General features: G+C 35.8%; 2 protein-coding genes across 6 annotated transcripts in view; one reads left to right on the forward strand and one right to left on the reverse strand.

Moving 5' to 3' along the window:
• Rars2 (arginyl-tRNA synthetase 2, mitochondrial) overlaps window positions 1-21396 on the reverse strand; it is a 104282-nt gene extending 82886 nt beyond the window's left edge. For all 3 annotated transcript variants that reach the window (XM_033763379.1, XM_010633274.3, XM_019208827.2), the window contains exons 1-2: window positions 21285-21396; window positions 9393-9466 (exon numbers count right to left, since the gene is read on the reverse strand). In XM_033763379.1, coding sequence (XP_033619270.1) covers window positions 9393-9466; window positions 21285-21320 — 110 coding nt within the window. In that variant the 5' untranslated portion in view covers window positions 21321-21396. The remainder of the gene's footprint in view (window positions 1-9392; window positions 9467-21284) is intronic.
• A 90-nt stretch (window positions 21397-21486) lies between these two features.
• Window positions 21487-22054, forward strand: part of Orc3 (origin recognition complex subunit 3) — a 61378-nt gene continuing 60810 nt past the window's right edge. For all 3 annotated transcript variants that reach the window (XM_010633265.3, XM_010633266.3, XM_010633267.3), the window contains exon 1: window positions 21487-21559. In XM_010633265.3, coding sequence (XP_010631567.1) covers window positions 21536-21559 — 24 coding nt within the window. In that variant the 5' untranslated portion in view covers window positions 21487-21535. The remainder of the gene's footprint in view (window positions 21560-22054) is intronic.

Consider the following 22054-nt stretch of genomic DNA (forward strand, 5'->3'; position numbering starts at 1 on the left):
AGCTTCCATTCCACTGTCACATCTCAGTCAGCAGAGAAACTGTGGTAGTGGAAACCCCTTTGCCTGTAAGGTATGTGGGAAAATCTTTACTCACAAATCCAATCTCAGTGAGCATGAACATTTTCATTTTTGAATATAAAGAAACCTTCTGAACGTAATGAATGTGGGAAAGCCTTTAGCCAAAATCAGTATGCCATTAAACATCAAAACACACATATTGGAGAGAAGCTTTTTGAATGTAATGATTGTTGAAAATCCTTGAGCCTGAAAGAAAACCTTACCCATCAGAAAATTAACACTGGAGAGAAACCTTTTGAATGAATAGATTGTAGGGAAGATTTCATTCAGAAAGCCACACCTCATCAAATAGCAGAGAACTCACACGGGAGAGAAGCCCTTCATATGTAAGCAGTGTTAGAAAACTTTTAGTGGAATATCAAATCTTACTGAGCACGAGAAAATTCATATTGGAGAGCAATTCTTTAAATGAAATGAATATGGAACAGCTTTTGGCCAGAAGTACCTCATGATGCATCAAAATATTCACACTGGAGAGAAACTCTATGAATGTAACGAATGTGGAAAAGCCTCTCAACAACCATCACTTATTTATTGTGCATGTGAGAATTCATTCAGGTGATAAACCTTATCAATGCAATGTATGTGAAAAAACTTTCTCTCAGAGTTCATCTCTCACTGTGCATGTGAGAAGCCATACAGGTGAGAAGCCCTATGGCTGTAATGACTGCGGGAAAGGTTTCTCACACTTCCCACCCCTTGCCCTGTATTCAAGAATACACACAGGTAAGAAGCCTTATAAATGTAGTGAATGCAGGAAAGCTTTCAGCCAAAAGTCACATCACGTTAGACACGAGAAAATTCATAATCATTAAAAAATGTGTGAATATCTTCAAAATGGGAAAACATGCACCAGGAATTTGTATCTCACAGTACATCTCAAATATTCTGAAGCAAAATTCCACAAGTGAGGTGAACTTTAACAAATGCTGAAACTTGCAGGACACCTCTAGTTCTTACTGAAGAAAAAGACATTTGTATGATGAAAAGACTATGCCTGACCAAGAAAACTACAGCAGAGGTAATATTAACTTTAGATGCATTTTCCTAAAATTGGGAACACAAAATAAAGACCTGTTACTGTACACAGCATAAATCTGGAGATCTTCACCAGTGTAAGAAAAATAAGGTAAAGTAATAGTAAGGAAGAAACAAAAGCATAGGATCATCTATAAATAAGCTTTTGTGATAGTGACTCAGCAGAGCAGAAGAGATTCCAAGAGACAGACCTATGCATTTATTCAAATTTGGAATATGAAAGAGACAGCATTAGGAGATAATGAAATAAAACTTTTAAAAATTATTTGGAGGTAATTTGTTCTCCAAGGGTGGAGAATGGACCATGGATTACATAGAAAAGTAAAACCCACAGGGATTGAAGACAGAATTATGAAAAGCCATTATACTAAAAACGGTTATGACCTTGGAAATAGGAAAACATTACTTGCAACAAATTCAAAATACATGAGTTTTACTTGTGTATATATATATATATATATATATATATATATATATGCTCAGGAAATATCACGAACTTCTGTGTGGCTCAACTGTAGCAGCCAGATATTGGAAACAACTTAAATGTCCATCTGGAACAAATGGAAAGTTCTTATGATAGAATACTACACATCTATAAAAATGCAACAGAAGAGAGCCACCTGTTAATGGAAATATCTAAAAAACGTTGACGGGGGGGAAAAACGTGGAATGATGTGTATAGTATAATGACTTTTTGTAAATGAGTTAAAAAGTTTCCTTGATGTAATTCAATACTTTATATTGCTAACAGATACACATACATACGTAAATGTTTTAAAAAATGAATTGGAATGATACAGATCAAACTCTTGATAGTGGTGGTGAAGAGTGAAGAGAAGGGAATGAGTGGGTGGTGGGGGTTGGGGAGAGGCTTAATCTTTTAATATAAATATCCATTTCTCTTAAAAACTGCAAGTAAATATTAATTCTGCACTGTGGTATATGGATATCTTGTATTATTTTTGTACTTTTCTGTATTTTTAGTTTCACAAAATTAAAAGAATGGGAATTCTTCTAATAATGGGAATTCTGTACCTATAGAAGTCACATTATAATGTATTAATTCCCAAATTGTAAACTTTTATAGAAATTATTTCTAAAAATTTTATCAACAATGAGTGGATGGACTTACTCTCTATGTAATATGAAACTTTTATTAAAATTTAAAACGATAGTATAAGAAAAGATATATCATGTACAGGTACAAATCCCTTATGATGTGATCATTATGTATATCTAAAACTATTAATTAAAAAATAAAATAAATTCTATTTGTCCTAGTTTGATGCTAAATAAAAAGTAGCACTGACCCACCAGGAAGACTCCTATGTGTACTTCTTTCTTTATATGCTAACATGGTTGGCAAATCGTAATCCCTCTTTTCTAAGGTTGCTCAATAAACAATATATGATGATTCAATTTTCTAAAAATTAACTTAACATTGGAAACTCATTTAAGGTTTAAATACATGTATTTATTTTTTCCAAAGGATTCTGATAGTTCAGTGAAGTATATGTACAAATTAGAAATCTAAGAAATCAGTTTAACAAAATGGGAATAATAGAAAAAGCAAGACAGGAGCAACAAACACACAAATTAAAACAGAAGCAACAAACACAAGGACTTTTAAAACTGAAAGAAAACAAGTAAAATTAAAAGTAAGTGGTGAGTATCCTAATTACAATATTAATTGAAATGACACAGACTTGAATATATCAGAAATTGTTCTTTATTTCCTTTCTTTCATTTGTTTTTGTTTTTGCTTTGTTTTTTTTGAGACAAGGTCTCACATGTAGCCCGGGCTGGCCTTGAACTCACAGCAATCTGGAGTGCTAGAATTTCAGGCTGTTATGATTTCTTGATAGATTGCTAAGATGTTTTATAAAAGGCCTATTAATACTATCAGCCTATAACATGGCACTTTAAACATTCAGAAAACACACACAGAATTCACACGATAATCTGAAGAGAGTTTTAAAAATTATGAATACTAACAGATATCTATAATTTTATTGTAGACAGATAAAACATTAACAGAATTCAACTTAAAGCTTGTACTATCTCACTGGAATCATAAATATTTCATAGTTTAGTGGTAGAAAGATAAAAAAATTACTCAGTCTACTACTAGTGATTAACACACCAACTAACTGAATAAAAATATTTAAAACATTCTAAATTTTATAAAGGGTCATTTGCTAGTAAGAAAGGTGCAAGAGAGAAGGAAATGCCTCAAGGAGGTAAAGGACATCAACCAGACTTCATTTACTTCCCAGTTCTCCCTTTGGGAGCTTTTAATCACATATCCACTAGGAATTTTTGCTCTATTTAAAGAGATGACTTATTTTTTAAAGACACATTTATTCAGAGTCATTATCAGACTATTACATTTAGCAATCAACAGCACAGGTGCAAAAAAAAAGTTACATTAAAATCCTTTGCTGGCATGCTTTATACTTTCCGCAGAACAGAAACTAAAATAACCTGTTATAGAATTAGTCACAAATATAGTCCTTGAGTTTTTTTGTCCATACACATAAGTGTTGTCTAAAACATGTCTTCTTTGTAGCATCTAGGCCCTACCACCACTGCGCATGGCTGAGTTCACAAATCTGTTGTACCTGTAGTTTCCCTGTCATTTCTCTGGCTCTCTTTTCCTGCTAAGCTTTGTTTCTTGGCAGTAATAAAACCTTCTGCCATTGTGATAGCTACTGTTGCTGCTGGAACCACCATAGCCACCTTCATTTCATGGTTTGGCAAAGTATTGGTCTCTATCACCGAAGGGCCCAGAGCTTCAGCCTCCAAAGTTCTCTCCCTTCGTGGGTGCAAAATTTGAAGACTGATCGTTGTAATTCCCAAAATCACTGTAACTTCCATCACCTCCAAAATCGCTTCGATCATTACCAGATCCATTGTAGTCATCCGCACTGCCACCAAAGCCACTTTGACCACTTGTTTCCTCTTCGATCAATAAATGCTTTCCCACATCGTTTACATACATAGACTTTCTCCCCAGAAAGAGGGTGACTCTTACATGTTGAATTATATATAAATATTTCAAAACTGAAAACAAACTAAAGGTTCATCAACAGAAGAATGTTAGAACATTATAAAAAAGAATGATGTCAAGGGAAGAGTTAAAAAATTCTTACATTTTTGTATGCGGTTTTACAGTAAGCTACTTTTTAAAAATCTGAAAAATATATTCAAAGAGAATAGATGAAAATTACACCAACTTGCTAGACTCAGTTATCTTACAGTAGTAAGAACAATGGGCACATCTTTCTTTTTAAATTACTTTGTTCAATGTTAGCAAAAACATTAGCAAGAGCAATTTGGGAAGAAAAAGAGAGAATATGTATAGGAAAGAAAGAAGTCAAATTATTATTTTTTGTAGATAAAATGATCCTTTACATAAGATTTTTAAAAAATCCACCAAGACTCAGAATAACCAAATTCAGTAATGTTGTAGGATACAAAACCAACACAAAAAAATCAACAGCCTCCTGTATAGTAACAATTCACAATTGCATCAAGAAAAATTAAACACTTAGGAACTAATTTAACTAAAGAAGCAAAAAAACCTCTTCAACAAAAACCACAGTATGCTGAGAAAAAGAGAACAAAGAAGACATCAGAAAATGGAAAGATAGGCCCTGTTCCTGGACAGACAGAGCCAAAATAGTCAAAATAACCATACTTCTAAAGTTGATATACAGATTTAATGTAATCCCAATCAATATACCAACAGCACATCCCTCTACTGTGTAACTTTCCAAAAGAATTAAAAGAATCATATCATAGTGATAAATGAACACCTATGTTTATAGTGGCACAGTTTATAATAGCTAAAACTTGGAAACAGCCCATTTGCCCATCAGCTGGAGACTGGATAAAGATGTGGTTTTTCTATAAAATGGAATACTACTCAGCCATAAAGAATGAGAAATCAGAGTCATTCATAGGAAAATGGATGCATATTGAGGATATACTCTTAAGTGAAATAAATAAGTCACATGTGTAAATAGCAAATAGTTTCTCTGGTGTGAAAAACTATAAATGTACATGACACTAATGGTATAAGTGACAATGTGAAATAGGAAGAAAAGTGCTAAAGATGTAGGGGAAGTGGGAAGGGTAGGGGAAAGGAAATAAGGGAAAAGAAAAAATATGAGAAAATGAAAAAATGGAAACAGTATTTGAAAATAGGGAAGGGAGGAGCGGGTGAAGGGAGGGCAGGGGTAAGGAGAAAAAATGAGAACCAAGACCTGTCATGTAAAGGTATAAGATCCCAATGATGAATGCAACTGTACTGTATATCTAAAATGTACCAATAAACTCAATGAGAAAACAAAAAATACCAATGGCCTACCTCACAGAACTGGAGAAAACAATCTAAATTCATACTGAACCAGAACCCAGAATAGCAAAAACAATCCTGAGTGACAAGAGCAAAGCAGGAGGTATCACAATCCTGGGCTTGAAGTTACATTACAAAGCTAGAGTGATAAAAAGAGCATAATATTGGCACAAAAATAGATATGAGGATCAATGGAACAGAACAGAGGATGCAGGAACAAACCCAAGCACATTCAACTATTTGATCTTTGACAAAAGGGTCAAAAAATACACTGAGGTAACATAACCTTTTTGATAAATGATGTTGGGGAAAACTGGCTATACACATGCAGAAATCATCTAGACTCATATCTCTCACCATGAAATAAACTAAAAGTCAAAGAACTAAATGTTAAAACAGAAACGTTTAACCTGCTGGAAGACAGAATAAGTAAAACTCTTGAAGACATGGGTGTAGGTAAAGACTTAATGAACAGAACCAATTGTACAAGCACTAATACTAAGAATCAACAAGTGAGATATCAAATCAGAATGCTTCTACACAGCAAAAGAAAACCAACAGAATGAAAAGATAACTTACAGAATGGGGGAAAAATTTGCTAGCTACTCCCTAAAGGACTAAGATCTAGAATATATAAAGAACTCAAAAAATTAGACCACTCCAAAATAAAATGCCCCCCCATGGACAAGTGAAATGATAGACACTTTACAAAAGTATAAATGGCCAATAAATGGCATACAAAGAAATGCTTGACATCACTGGCCATTAGAGAAATGCAAATTAAAACAACACTAGATTCCATCTTACACCAGAATGAATGCCATCATCAAGAAATCATTTAATGACAAATCTTAGCAAGGCTGTAGGAAAAAAACAGGAACATTTCTACATCATTGGTAGGAATATAAATTAGTACAACCACTATGGCAATCAATCAAAAATTATAGATTCCATTTGATGCAGCTACTCCCTCTGTAGGTGTCTTCCCAGAAGTGTTAAAGACATCACATTACAGTGATAAACGCATACCCATGTTTACAGAAACACACTTCATAATAGCTAATTCTTGGAAGTAGCCTGTATGTCCATGAACAGATGAATAGATAAATAAAATGTGGCATTTATACATAATGGAGTACTACTCCGCCACAGTGAAAGGTAAACCTGAGGCGTCTGTAGGAAAATGGATACATCTTGAGACCATAATATTAAGAGAAATAAATCTTCTCTTATACAAGAACTCTAAATTATACATAAACAGCAAAAAGAAGTAGGGTGATAGATACTTCTCATATGGGAAGGAGATCAAGAGATGGAGAAAAGGTGAAGGAGGAGATAGGGATGAAAAAGGAATTAAGAGGGCCTGGGATTTAGCTCAGTGGTTCCAGCTCCTACTTTGCAAGCGCAGGGACCTGAGTTCGATCCCTGGTACCAACAAACAAACAAACAAACAAAACAAAAAACCAAAAAAGGAATTAAGATATGTTATGTACCAATGTACTGTAAACATGTATCAATAAAAGAAAAATAAGACAACTGAAAAAAGATAAATACAATTCTTTTGTATTTTCCTGAATTTCCTTAAAGAGATATCTGTTTTGATTTTTTTAATAGAAAAATAAATTTGGAAAAAAAGAAAAAAAATCCAAACTTTAAAAAGACATAAAATCTAGGTTATGAAAACTAGCAGATATTAAAATCTTCCAATGTGAGAGATGAAATAGGGTTCCTGTGTAGATGAAACTACTGGTCCTATAGAGATGATAGTGACAGACCCATAGAGTTTATTAAATTACTTCTTTCTCTTTCATTCTTTAAAAATTAAAAACAGTATTCTGGTTTCTCTTCAGATCAGATCATATAAATCTTTTGTCTTTTAAAAATTAAAAACAGGTTTAAAAGGCTTTAGCTATTTTCCCACTACTTCTTAGAAATTGCTATAATATTGGTTAGGGTGAAATCCACAGACCCGAGTGCTAATGGCTTATGACACAGTTCTTAATTCTAATATAGTACAATCAATATTATACAGGAAAATCATCATAGCTAAAAATATAATTGAGAGAACTAGCAGACCTGAGCAAACTGATTCATATTACATAATATTTTTAAAAAATTTTGCTTGAACTTAGAACTACAAGGGAACTTGGGCTTATTATGGCAAAGCCACGGAGGTTACTTTTGATTTGACTAAACTTTTCTTTTTTTTAAAGCTGGGGATTGAACCCAAGGCCTTTGCACTGAGCTACATCCTCAGCCTTTTTATTCCTTATTTTGAGACAGGATCTTACCACTTCACTAAACTGCCCAGGCTAGGCTCAAACTTGTGATTCTCCTACCTTAGCCTCCCAGGGTTCTAGGATTACAGGCATCCATCATCATGTCTGGCTTGAGTAAACTTAATAATATATAGAATTTTAGACTTGCAGCTCTGAAAAGTTTTGAAGCTATGCTTGACATTTATTTCTTATTAATCAAAGTTTTAGTACTTTGGATTACTAAAGTAGCAGCAGGTAAAAGAAATAGACTTCATAAGATGGACTGAGATAATTCAACTTATTAAATAAATGTCTTTGAAACAAGATTAAAATTCAGATTCTCCCCCTGTAACAAAGATCTAAAGGCTGGACTTACACAATCCCAATAGTAAATAAAAGCAGGATAAAGCTTGGTACATCTGCACTAATTCTCTATGTCTCCTTTATTACCTTAAAACTTTGGATCACATCTTTGCTCAGCTCTGCAAATAGACATGTGAATCATTTAAGGAATATTTGTATTATGAAGCTCAATGATTCTAAATTTACTCAGCTTATCCCATCCTCCTTCATGACCAAGGACACCATGGTAAGAGTAACTAAAGTAGTTTTTAGGATGTATAAGAATATCAGGTTGCCCAGCTTTTATAACATTCAGTTCTAGAACCCCTGGAGTGGTACCTAGAAGTGCCAATCACTGTCCTAAATCCTTAGTCACTTTGGATTCCAGGAAAAAGCACAGCCTAACAGACCACTTTAAGAGGTTATCCCCTAAACCAGAGCAATTACCTTATGACAAAAACCAAGGCTCCTGCTCAAGCAGAAGCTGTTATCTCAAGATTGGAACCAAATTGCCTCTTCAAGCCACAATGGCTCTCCCAGAACCTAAGTCTTGAAATACCAATCAACTAGACCAAGGCTTGACCAGGATTACCCACCCTACAAAGCTCCAATCCTTGCCTTGGTTCACCTTTCTATAAAACCTCCAAAGACAATCTTGAACTTCTTTATCTGTGCTTCCCAGGATGATCATGGTGATTAAAAGTTCTTTCCTGATCTTCACCTCTGCTCATCTTTTATTTTATTTTGTTTTGTTTCTTGAGACAGGATCTTGTAGTATAGTTCAACCTGACCTTGAACTCACTCTGTGGCCCAGGCTGAGTTTGAGCTCACAGTGATGTGAGTACTGGGGTCATAAGCATGCACCACCACACCAGGTACCACTGCTCATCTTGATTAGCATTATGGGACACACGGCTGAGCCTGGTCTGTTAGAACCCCCAGAGGTGGGGCTCTTGCCCTGAAATTCCAGTAATATCCTTATTATGTACAATGTAATTAACAGATTTTAGGAAATAAGTAACTGATTTTGAAGTTGTTATCACCATTTTAGTTCTTTTATTTACTGCTACATAACTAAATTTGAAACTTGTTCCCAAGATTGATATAATTATTAGCTTAGGAAAACATCAAAATAATTAATATCAATACTATTACCTGTCACGAGTATCTAAGATACATTTAATTTTATTAAAGAAAATAATGAACAATATCTACGGTTAATTTAAAGGACCATTTTATAAATTGAAGATTAAAAGTTTTTTGAATTATCAACAAATTAGTAACGTTTTAACTGTTACAAATACACCGTACTTAACTCTTTTTTTGAAATTGGAATTGCAGATATTGACTTGATCAGGTTTTCTGGTGGGAGATTCAGCACTTGGGAAAGCTAAACATCAAAAACAACAAAACAGGAAAAGAGTGTTAGTATATTTGTTCCAGATCCAGTGGAATACTACTTAGCCTCAAAAATAATATATTATCACTTACAAAATAAATGAACCTCAAATGCATCATGCATTTTGAATTTGACATTCTGAAAATCCAAAAACTGTAAGGATAAAGGATAGATATGTGGTTGCTGGGGGTTGACAGTGAGGGGAGGCTTTGATCATAAAGCAGCAAACTATTCACCTTTTATATAACAGTGAATTTTATCTTTTAAAAACTTTTAAATGGTGTAGAAAGAGAAGAGATGAACCACTGAGAACCCAAAGATAATTTTTTCTATTTAAAAATATTTATTGTGGCATAGGAAAGGACTTTATGAACAAATCCTCAGTAGAACGGGAACTAGCAGAAAGAATCAACAACTGGGATTGCATCTTATTAAAAACCTTCTGTACTGCAAAAGAAACCATCAACAAAACTAAGAGACAACCTACAATGTGGGAAAAACTTTTTACCACCTGCTCCTCAGACAAAGGACTATTATCTAAAATATATAAAGAACTCAAAACAACCAGCGCCCCCAAATAGAAGACCCAATTCTAAAATGGGCATCTGAAATGAACAGACATTTCTCAAAGAAGCAAGTAAGTATATGAAAAAATGCTCCACATCACTGGTCATTTGAGAGATGCAGATGAAAACAACTCTGAGATTTCACCTCACCCTACAAAGAATGGTTGCTATCAAGAAATCACACAACAACAAATGTTGGCGGGCTTGTGGGGAGAAAAGAACCCTTTTCCATTGTTGGTGGCAGTGCAGACTGGTGCAACCACTATGGAAGTCAATATGGAGATACCTCAAAGAACTACAATTAGAGATTCCATTTGACCCAGCCATCCCTCTGTTGGGTATCTTTCCAAAAGAACTGAAAGAATCATATCACAGTGATATAGGCACACCCATGTTTGTAGCAGCACAGTTTGTAAGAGCTAAAACTTGGAAACAGCCCATCTGCCCATCAATTGGAAAGTGGATAAAGATGTGGTTTTTCTATAAAATGGAATACTACTAACCCATAAAGAATGAGAAAGTAGATTCATTCATAGGTAAATGGGTACATTTTGAGGATATACTCCTAAGTGAAATAAATAAGTCACACATATGCAAATACCGAATACTTTCTCTGGTGTGAAAAACTAAAATAGTACTCAAGATCCTGAAGGGGAAATTAGCAATGTGAAATAGGAAGAAAAGGACCAAAGGTGTAGGGACAGTGAGAAGGATAGGGAAAGGGGAATAGGGAAAAGGAAAATAAATGAGAAAATGTAAAAATGGAATTAAAGTGTTTGAAGGTGGGGAGGGGAGGAGGGGGTGAAGGGAGGGTAGGTACAAGGTGAAAAAATGAGAACCAAGACCTGGCATGTAAAGGTACAAGATCCCAGTAATGAATGTAACTGTACTGTCTACCTAGAATGTACCAATAAACTCAATTAAAAAAATATTTATTGATGGCTACTATATGCCAAGCATTGTTCTAAGTGTTGTGGACATAGCTATGAATAAAATGGAAAAAGAATCCCAGCACTCTGGGAGGCTGAGGCAAGGAAATTGTAAGTTCAAGCCCATTCCAGGCAAATCAGTGACTTATTAAGACCCTCTTACAAAAGAAAAAATTTTTAAAACGAGAGGCCTAAGGATGTAGTTCAGTGTAAAGGCCCTGGGATCATTCCTAGTACCATGAGAAATAAACAAAAATACCAGACAAAAATCTTGTGGCACTTAAAAATAAACAAGTAAATACTAGTGAAAAATCTTATCTTCAAACCCTATCAAAACTTTACTTATCAGAATAGCAGGGGTTTGGGCCAGGGATTTAGCTCAGTGGTACCACACCTGCCTTGAAGGTGCAAGGTCCTGAGTTTGATCCCAGTACTACAAAAAAAAAAAAAAAAAAAAAAAAAAAAAAAAGAAGAAGTCATGAAATAACAATTCTCATTAATACCCCAATCTGGAGAGGAACAAATTAAATGAATGCCAACATTTTTTCCTCTTGTGACTGATAAATGCTGCCATACTGTAGATGAGAATGAATAAAGCAAGATAATTCTACTAATTTCCTGGTAAAAGTTGTAGGTAACACAATGAAGTCTTCCAAATTAGAGGGCACAAACCCTGATGGACAGTGTGTGAGAAGTAAGAATCAGAGATGGGACTTTTATAGGAAGAAGGAAAAATACCACAGTTACTCAGCCAAAATTCAATGTGCCAAGTCAGTTCAGCATGATCTGCAGGTCACCACAACTTACTGTAGAGAGAAACAAATGAGTAGGAAGTATAAATTTTGTATTTTTGCAGCCACTCAAGTACAGTGAACAAAGAACAAATCCAACAGGAATGAAGTCACTCACACAACATAAAAACAAATAGAAAGTCTAAGCAAAACTAGCAAGCATGAATAAGAGGAAAAAGAATAAGCAACACAAAAAGGGCAAATACACTGAAAGACCAGGGGAGCAGAGAAAGGAGGGAAGCAGGAGGAGGAAGAAGAGACTTTGTGAAAAACAGAAAAAATATGGCATACAAAAAATTAAAGTCCTTTCCAGAAGAAAATATAACCCAAGGAATAGGAGAACATTCTTCATAAATGCTTCAGGATTTGAAACTTACTGTGATGTGAATACAGTAAACAAGAACTAAAAGAGAAGGAGTTTGCACAGAAAGGTACGTTAAGATAGAGGTTTGGTAGAGATGACAGCTATGTGTCCACGGTTCTGAACCAACAGCATCAGCACCACATGAATTGTAGAAAATGCCAATTCTTGGGCCCCACCACAGACCTGCTGAATCTGAAACTCATCGGGGGGGACCTTTCAAGTGGCATTTCTCTGAGATGAAATACAGAAAACATTTTGTTTCAGAAATTCCACAGAATTGTAGTTGCAATGTGTACTTTGCAATGTCTCTATCTATACAACAAAATGAGGACAGAAAAAATGGAGGAGGACCTTTCACTTTCAAGGCAGGTGGCAGCACCACTGAGCTATATCCCCGGCCCTTATTTTCCAGTATTTGGAAATTTACGAAGAAGCCATGTATTCTTTCCCTTCCCCCTATCCTTTACAACTGTCTCCTGCTCAAAAGAAGTGGTCAGTGTGAAAGGAAGTTGCTGAGGCACACAAGGGTTCTTCGTTTCAGGCTTTCTGTGGACAGAGCAAATGGATCTGGCTATGTTGTATAATCAAACAAGAATGCATTAAAACCTGGATTTCAACTTGCCAAAGATTAAAACTAGATCCGTATCTTTCACCATTCACTAAACTAAAATCCAAGTGGATTAAAGATTCAAATATTAAAACAGAAACACTAAACCTGTTAGAAGATAGGTTAGGTAGAACTCTTGAAGATACTGGCATGGGAAAAGACATTATGAACAAATCCTCAGTAACACGGGAACTAGCATAAAGAATCAACAACTGGGATCTCATCTTTTTAAAAAAGCTTCTGCAATATATGGGAAATTACCAGTAGAGCAAAAGAGACAAGCCACAATGTGGAAAAAAATTTTACCAGCTGTTCCTCAGACAAACGTAATACTATTTAGAATATATAAAGAACTAAAAAAAAAAAAATCAGACCCCCCCAAATATAAAGATCTAATTCAAAAATGGGCATCTGAAATGAACAGACATTTTTCAAACAAGTAAAAGCATCAAATAAACACATGAAAAAATGTTCAACATCACCGGTCATTCGAGAGATGCAGATGAAAACAACACTGAGATTCCACCTCACCACAGAAAGAATAGCTGCTAGTAAGAAATCAAACAATAAAAAATGATGGCAGGGTTGTGGGGAGAAAGGAACCTTTCTCCATTGTTGGTGGGAGTGCAGACTGGTCAACCACTGTGGAAATCAATATGGAGATACCTCAAACAACTAGGATTAGAAGTCCCATTTGACCCAGCTATTCCTCTGCTGGGTATCTTCCCAAAAGAATTAAAATAATAATGCCACAGCGATATATGCTAACCCATGTTTATAGCGGCACAGTTTGTAACAGCTGAAACTTGGAAACAGCCCAAGTGCCCATCAACTAGAGACTGGAAAAAGAAGATGTAGGTTTTTTTTTTTCTTAATAAAATGGAGTACTATTCAGCCATAAAGAATGAGAAACTAGAGACATTTATAAGTAAGTGGATGCACATTGAGGACATACTCTTAAAGTGAAATTAATAAGACACACGTGTAAATTCCAAAGTTTCTCTGGTGTGAAAAACTAAAAGTGTAAGTAAGGATCAGAATGTATAATTGATATTGTGTAATAGGACAAAAAGGTCTAAAAGAGTAGAAGTGGGAGGGGTAGGGGAAAGATAAAAAGGGAATAGAAAAAATGTGAGAAAAGGAAAAGCACGGTAACAGTATCTTTGTAAACAGGGAAGGGTGGAGGGGGTGAAGGGAGGGCTGGGGGATGGGGAAAAAATAAGAACCAACATAAGTCATGTAAAGGTACAAGATCCCAATAATTAATGTAACTGTATTGTATACCTAAAGTACCAAAAATTGTAAAGGTACAAGATCCCAATAATTAATGTAACTGTATTGTATACCTAAAATGTACCAATAAATTTAATAAAGAATCATGCAATAAAAAAGATGAAAAAAGATTTAAATGAGTCTAAATATTATCAAATTTTACAATAAAGTAACGAAAACAAAGGCATATTCATAATTAAAAACAAAAATATGATACAGAAGGGCTAAGATAACCAGAAAAAACATTTTAATTATCAGAAATAGAAAGAGAGAAAAATAAAATTTGGGATATGATAAATCCAATCAGGAAAACTGATATTACTAAAATACAGAAAAGAGGAACATCACTGGACAGAGTCTGATAAGGCCCCCACCACCCAAGAGGAGCTAGGAATCTCAACTCACTGCACACCCATAGTTTCTATGAGAGTTAGTTACCAACTCTCATCACAGAAAAGCATTTCAGGACTTGCCAGTGTGAGACATATGCAATTTTAGTAGGCAGAGTTAGAAAATAAGAGAAAGTAGGAAAGGGCCTTCAGCTTGAGATGAAGAGGGCATGGGTTTAACAAAGAGAATCAGGTTTCACTATAAACAAAGAAACAAGACTACATTTCATGGATTTGCTGGCATGGGATACAGTCTGGTTGATCATTATCTTAGCTATTTTTTTGCAATATGGCTCCAGGAGACTATAGGTTTAAGGGGCAACTCAGTCTCCATGTGATGACTGTCTCTCCTTCAGACATTTTCAGTCTTGTGAAAATTGTTGGAAACCACAGTGATCGAGAGTTTAAGGAAATGACCAGAGATTTCTGGGTGTTCCAACAATATGTCTCTGTAAATCTCTTATCCTAATATCTTCAGTCTTAGTACCTACTTTTCTTTTTCTTTTCTTTTTTTTTTTTTTTTTTTTTTTTTTTTTTTTGGTACCGGGGATCGAACTTGGGCCCTTGTGCTTGCAAGGCAGGCGGTGGAACCAATGAGCCAAATCCCCGGCCCATAATGTCTTCAGTCTTAAAGGGGGATGAAATAGGTTATATATACTTAGGGCTCATCAACCTTTCCAATTTTTAGAAAGATAATTAGAAAGATGATTAACATGCCTAGATGGAGAGCTAAGAAAGGATCTGACCTAAAGTTTTAAGGTACAAAGTGAAAGTCAAGACTTGTTCTGTTTTTAATCCCAAGAGGAGCCCCTTCCCTCACTTTTTAAAGCAAAAATAGTCTAAGTCCCTAGCTGTCTTCAGAAATACAAATTATGCGTTTTATGAGTAAGGGCCCAGGAGTTCACCTTACAAAGATCTCTGCTGTGTCGGGAATATTGGCAAACAAGCAAACAGAAAAAAAAGAAAGTACGTAGATTGTTTTCCAGTAGTAAATACATAAGGACAAAGCCCAAAGCCACAAATTTTGAGAGTGATAGGCAAAAGGAGATATAAAAGATTCTGAAGCAGAACAGAGCAGACTCATTTGGCAGGATTTCTAATTTGGTCTTAGAAGTCATAGAGATGAGCCAACAGAATCCAAGAAAAATTAAAAGTTTTCACAGACAGATTATCTTGACGTCATCCCATACCCCCACTGTCCCAAATTTTCTGAGCCTGAGAAAATTCATGTAAGCAACAGTTTATCTAGGAGATGATGTTGGAGGGCAGAAGTGATAGACTGAGAAGAATGAGCTACTGTAAGATAGTGTCGTCAAGGTCATTGCCATAGACAACAGGGGCTTAATTTCCATGGTATCACCTAAAAATCATACACACATGAAGCAGATGTGCTCACCTAAAATAAGTATCACAATGGAACTAAGTCTGTGTTGGAACCAGCAAACTTCAGGGAGTATGATGGACTGTTAACAGTAACTGAATGGAAGCACACATGGGTTCACCCCAAGTAGCAGCTGTAATCAGAGGTATGACAAAGGTAATAGCAGACAAGGCACAATATTCAACAGAAGGGAAAACTTACCAAAAATAAATAACATCTAAATTAACAAACTACAAATATAAATTCTAAGGAAGCTACCCAATGCAAATTAGAAAAGAGAAAACAAAGTCATGAGAACTATAATCCTATTGGTTTCATCTCTAATACCAGGGGTTAATACTAAATTTGAAACATCAAATTAAAAAAAAAATCCAAGTTGCAATGTCTTTCATAATCCATTTTCTCATCTATCTGGACTTAATTTAGGAAATACATCAATAATTCTTGAAATTGTACTTAGGGTTTCTTTTTCTTGTTAAAATTAAACAAACATAAGTTTAATACTTGAACATCTTCCATGATGAAACTGAAGGGGGGGAAAAAAAACTAAATAAAAACAAATTACAACACAGCCCAGTTTTTATGAAGTTTGTTCAATCTTCCTATCTTCTTATTTTCCTGCCTATATACTTGCATAGAAATACCTCAAAAGAAGTTAACCAATGTTAATGATAATGTGTTCACAAAGGAGATGCACTTTTAAAAATTCTTTACATTTTGTATTAATTCTTTACAATGAAGTCATTATTTTAGCAAAAATGAGACATTTTTTCCTTGCCAAACCACAACTAATAAAAGTATTCTTAAGAAATTCCCATTGAAGCTGTGTGGTGGTGGCATATGCCTGTAATCCCAGCATTCTGGGAGGCTGAGGCAGCAGGATTACAAATTTGAACTCAGCCTAAGCAATTTAGTAATTTAGTAAAACCCTGTCTCAAAAGTAAAAATTGAAACAAACAAACAAAAAAATAAAACAAAGGCTTGGGATGCAGCTCAGTGTGAAAGCCCTAGATTCAATCTGTAGTACAGGGGGAGGGAGGGAAAGAGAAAAAGGGAAACAGGAACAGAGAGAAGGAAGGAGAGACTGACTGGTTCCTATTTAAAATTAGGCAATACGTTCACAGCAAGAAATTTGCACTTAAAGTTAGGCAGTATGTCTCAAATATGTAGCTTTCTATTTATTTAATTTTCTGTGGCACTAACGCATTCATCAAAGGCAGTGACGGTGAACCCTTTAGAGCTTTCAATGATAACCTATGGCATGCCATAGGTTTGCCACTACTTATCTAAGGGAATGGATGACAGCTGGATCCCACTCCGCAGAAAGTGTATAGGGTTGTAGTGGTAAGGAAAACTCAAAACATCCCACACTCACAAATTCTAACAAAACACAATAATGGCTAATATTTACTGCAGCCATTTGTTTCTCTGGCACACAGGCAAACTTGATTCCTATTCTCAGAATCCAGATAATGAACACAAAGTCAAAAAATATCAGCCTGACATTAGACAGGTACTAATTTCTTATGGGAGCTAAACTTGCCAGGTTCAGGATCAAAATCAATGGCAACCACATAAAAGCTTTAACTTTTGCTAATGAAAAAGAGGTCATATGCAACCAGATGTCTAGGTGGCAGAGCTGGTATCATCTTATATTATTTCTGTATTTTTATACATATAACACAGTCTCCAAGGCCATGAGTCTTAAAATTCTTAAAAAGTTTAACACTTACTCTTCCAAGTCATAAGTCACTTAAATTAGCAATTATCCCTGATTATTCTTCACTTCGGATTCTAACACAACCAGGTCAGATTCTGTTCTACCAAGAGAATATTTGTGTTCCACATTTGCTCCTCCAAAGAGACAGGTCTAGATTAGATCCACTATGCAAACAAAAACTAAAAGTAACGACTGAAACGTTAGGGTTCAGAGGTGTTATGAATTGTATCTAAATGTCCCCCCAAAGCTTCATGCAGTCAAACGTGGCTGGATTAAGTTGTAAAAATGTGGATTAAAGGTGTGATACTGGGTGGGGGTAAGCCCCCAGTAACCTAAGCATCTCCTACTAGTACACCTGAAATTCAACAGCAGCTTTAAGGCCTATCTTCCTATTCACTCACTCTTATCAGTGTATTGCTTCTATTAAGTTCTGCAGAGATAAGTTAATGAAGACATTTCAAAGCCACTTAAAATGCACAAGTTACATGACAACTAAATGCAATCTGTGGAAAAAAAATCCATAAAGCTATAATATGGACTATAGATTAAAGTATTCTATCAATGTTATGTGAATCTAAAAACTATATTGTAGATATGTAAGTCTTGGACTTAGAAAAAAAAAAGATTATGTATCAAGAGGTAGAGGAGCACAGTGTGTGAAACCTACACTCAAACAACACAGAAAAAAAACAAACTACCAAGACACAGAATGATGAAGCAAATGTGGCAAAATGTCAGTACTTCTCAGTGCTATTTCACAACTTTTCTCTGAATTCATTCTAAATTAAAAGTAAAAAAAATTTTTAATGAACTGGCTGATTTTTTCTTGTTTTGGTTTGGTTTGGTTTTGGTTTTTTGAGTCAGGGTCTCACTCTATAATTCAGGCTGGCATTGAACTCACTATGTAGCTGGCTTAGAATTCACTGTGATCCTCCCGCCTCAGTCTGCCAGGTGCTGAACATGTGCCAGCATATCCAACCTATTTTTTCTTTTTAAAATTTAAACTTAAAGCTAAATGAAAAAGGAGAAACTTTTTCGAAAGGAAAACTTTGCAAAGTACAAACTGCCTTTGTTCTGGGCTACCTTTTCAATAATATTTACATAAAAATAGATTTATCAGAAACAGTGCCTCAACAAACAGACTCAAGGATCAATGGAACAGAATAGAAGATGTAGAAACAACTGCAAACACACTCAGCTGTCTTTGACAAAGGGGCCAAACACTTTAACTAGAAGAATAGCTTTTTTAATAAATGGTGCTGGAAAAACTGGCTTTCCACATGCCAAAGATTGAACTTAGACCCATGTCTCTCACCATAAACTAAAATCAAAAGGGATCAAAGATCTAACTCTAAAAACAGAAACAATCTGCTGGAAGATGGAATAGGTAAAATTCTTCACTTGCTCTTAGCCAAAAGGCTGAGAAGGGATAGAACAGGTAAAACTCTTGCAGACAGATATAGGCAAAGACTTTAAAAACAAAACCCCAATTATGCAAGAAATATTACAAAGAATCACCAACTGGATATTAAAAAGCTTCTGCACAGCAAAAGAAACCACTGACAGAGTGAAGAGACAACCCAAAGAATGGGAAAAAAATTTTACCAGCTATTCTTCAAAGAACTAATATTTAGAATATAAAGAACAAAAAAAGAAAATCACATCGCCCAAATTTAAAGAACCAAAGCAAAAACGGGCATCTGAAATGAATAGACTCAGACAAGGAAGTACAAACAGCAACAAATATATGAAAAAATATTCCACATCACTGGTCATGTGAAAGATACAAATTAAAACAATGCTGAGATTCTATCTCACTCAAGAAATGAGTGTTATCAAGAAATCAACCAATAGCAAGTGCTGGAAGGGCTATAAAAAAAAAAAAGGAAACTTTCTCTACTGTTGGTGGGAGTGTGGAAATCAGTTTGGAGAATCCCCCAAAAAACTAAAAGTGGAGTTGCATTCAACCCAGCTATTCCCCTTCTTGGTATGTTCCCAAAAGAATTAAAAGCATCACACCACAGGAATATATGCACACTTAGGTTTACAGCGACACAGTTTGTAATAGCTAAATCTTGGAAATGCCCAACAACCAATGAATGGACAAAGATTTTTTAAAAAATATACATACAATGGAGTACTACGCTTCCATAAAGGATAAGCTTGAGATATTTCTAGCTAAATATATATACCTTGAGATCACACTCTTAAAGGACCAAAATGTATAATATATATTGGGAAATAGGAACAAAATGTTCAAAAGAGAAGAACATAGGAGGGGGAAGGGAGAAAGGAAAGGGACAAGAAAAAATAGAAGGAAAAAATGGAAACAAGGCTTTTGTAGATAAAGAGGGGAGGGGGTTGGGAGGGGAGAGAAATGGGAAAAAAAGAAGCAAGATATATCATGTATAGGTACATATTCCGGATGATGAGTATTATCATTATTTATATGGCATAAAATAAAAACAAAACAAAATAAAAATGCCAGAATACCGATTTTGGTAAAGATACTGAGAAACAAATAAAAAAAGAAAATGAATGCATACATTATTTAATGAAACTTTCATCTTACTTACATAAACAGTCATAGTATGTATAGAATCCATTTCTTTTTAGGGACAAGGAATAATCTACACAGTGGGAATGTAATGCAAAAGGAAATTTTACTGTGTTAAAGAAAACACTGGCTGGAACCTATAGAAAGTATAAAATAGCATAAATGTAGTTACACGAATTTAGAAGGATGATAAACTAAGCATGTGGTAGAGAGTCTGTGAAAAGTAGAAAGATAAGTGATATGATTTGATTCACTTTTTTTTTGAGATAGGTCTGTGTAGTTCAGGTTGATCTCGAACTCATGGTGATCCTCCTACCTCAGCCTCTAAAGTGGTAGGATTAAAGTCAGCCTTAAACCATATTTCAAATTCTCAGTAAATCTGACCTAACATGCCTTTCCAATCTGAGACACTACCAAAGCTCTAACCTGGTGGTAAAGCTTTCCCTTATTCTAGTAAATAAAATCAACTTCTCTCATCAAAATGTGATGGTGGTGGGATTTGGGGAGTTAGCATTGGCTGTGGCAGTACATAAAGACAAGCCTGAAGGAATCTCCTACATATGCCTAGAAACAATAAAAATGAGCCAAAATATGTCCACCAATACTCTCATTAATAAGAAGGAAATTGGTATGACAGACCATAACACACAATCCTTGTAAAATTCCACAGATGGCCAATGGATTTAAAAAATTCATTTTTGATCAATTCCAGATCCTGCAGTTATTACTCTATTCTCAAAAAAGGTGTTAAAATGTGAATCAAGAAAAATTGCTTCATATACTTCTGGGTTTGCCAAAAAACATAAAAATACACACACACACACACACACACAGAAATGGTAGGCTGCTGAGAATTATCTGCAAGATACTTTCCAGTGGCAATTTAGGTCCATTATCAACTTCACGTGTGAGGAACACTGATTTCTTAGGGTTTTAATCATGGCCCAAAGACATTCGATCCAAAGTACAGCGAAGAATGCTAAACTCTGGGCTGAGGAGTGAAGGAAGCAACAAGTGCTTTTCAAGGTTTACTTTTTACCCTGAGAAAGCGATCTCAACCCCACTTTCTGACCCTTCAGATTTCCCTACCCCCAACAGCGAGGAGACCGCCAAAACTAACTCAATTCCACAGAACTCGCTCTCTTACTGAGTGAAGACTGTCCGTAGAGGCAAGGGGGTTTGCAGTCCCTGACTTATGGGGAGTCTTTCTTCCACCCACTCTGGTATTCATACCTGACTGGCAATGGACCTGCGGAAGCCGCAAGCCATATCTTACTCGCCAAGAGGCTGGTAGCCCGCTGGTCCCAGGCCTCGTTCTGCCCGCCCTGCTCTGCAGCCCCGCCTCCGCACACCGGAAGCCCACCCGAGAAAGCGACGACAGCCAATCAACAGGCCGTATGGCTCATCACTAACCTTTGCCCTCTTGCCGCTAGGGCGCGCGGGAAATCTCCTGTGCATCCGGAATCCTCCCAACTGCTAGGATTATGGCCACCTCTTCGGTGTCCAAGGTACGTGGACTGGCATTTACTGGGGCTCCACCGCCCCCTCATTCCTCTTTGAAGACGAGGTGAAGCCAAGGTTACGTCAGTCTCGATTTCCTAGCTGAAAGGGAAAGAGCTGTGGGCAGACCTCTGGCTTCTTTGCTCCAGAACCAGCCGAGGCCAACTTTACTTGGGAAGCAAAATCTTAGCTCTGTCGTGTGCGGCTAGGAGGATTTTTAAGTTGCAATTTGTGGAGGTCGGACGCCCCCAGGATGTGCCCTGTCATCTTTTCCCCTCTCAAGTATTTACTGTGTTCCAAGCATTACGTTAGGTACTCAGATAAAGACTTCCTATAAGATACGGACGAGGGATTTAGCTCAGCGGTTCGGTGGCCTGCCTTGCAAGCGCAAGGACCCGAATTCAATCCCCGGTGCCAAAAAAAAAAAAAAGACTTCCTATAAGAAAGAAAAATATTAATAAGCAGATGCTCATAAATCATGACAATGTGAACAGGAAGAAAAA

This window comes from Fukomys damarensis, unplaced genomic scaffold (assembly GCF_012274545.1).
Source record: "Fukomys damarensis isolate Sample0158 unplaced genomic scaffold, DMR_v1.0_HiC HiC_scaffold_14, whole genome shotgun sequence".
NCBI classification, from domain to species: domain Eukaryota; kingdom Metazoa; phylum Chordata; class Mammalia; order Rodentia; family Bathyergidae; genus Fukomys; species Fukomys damarensis.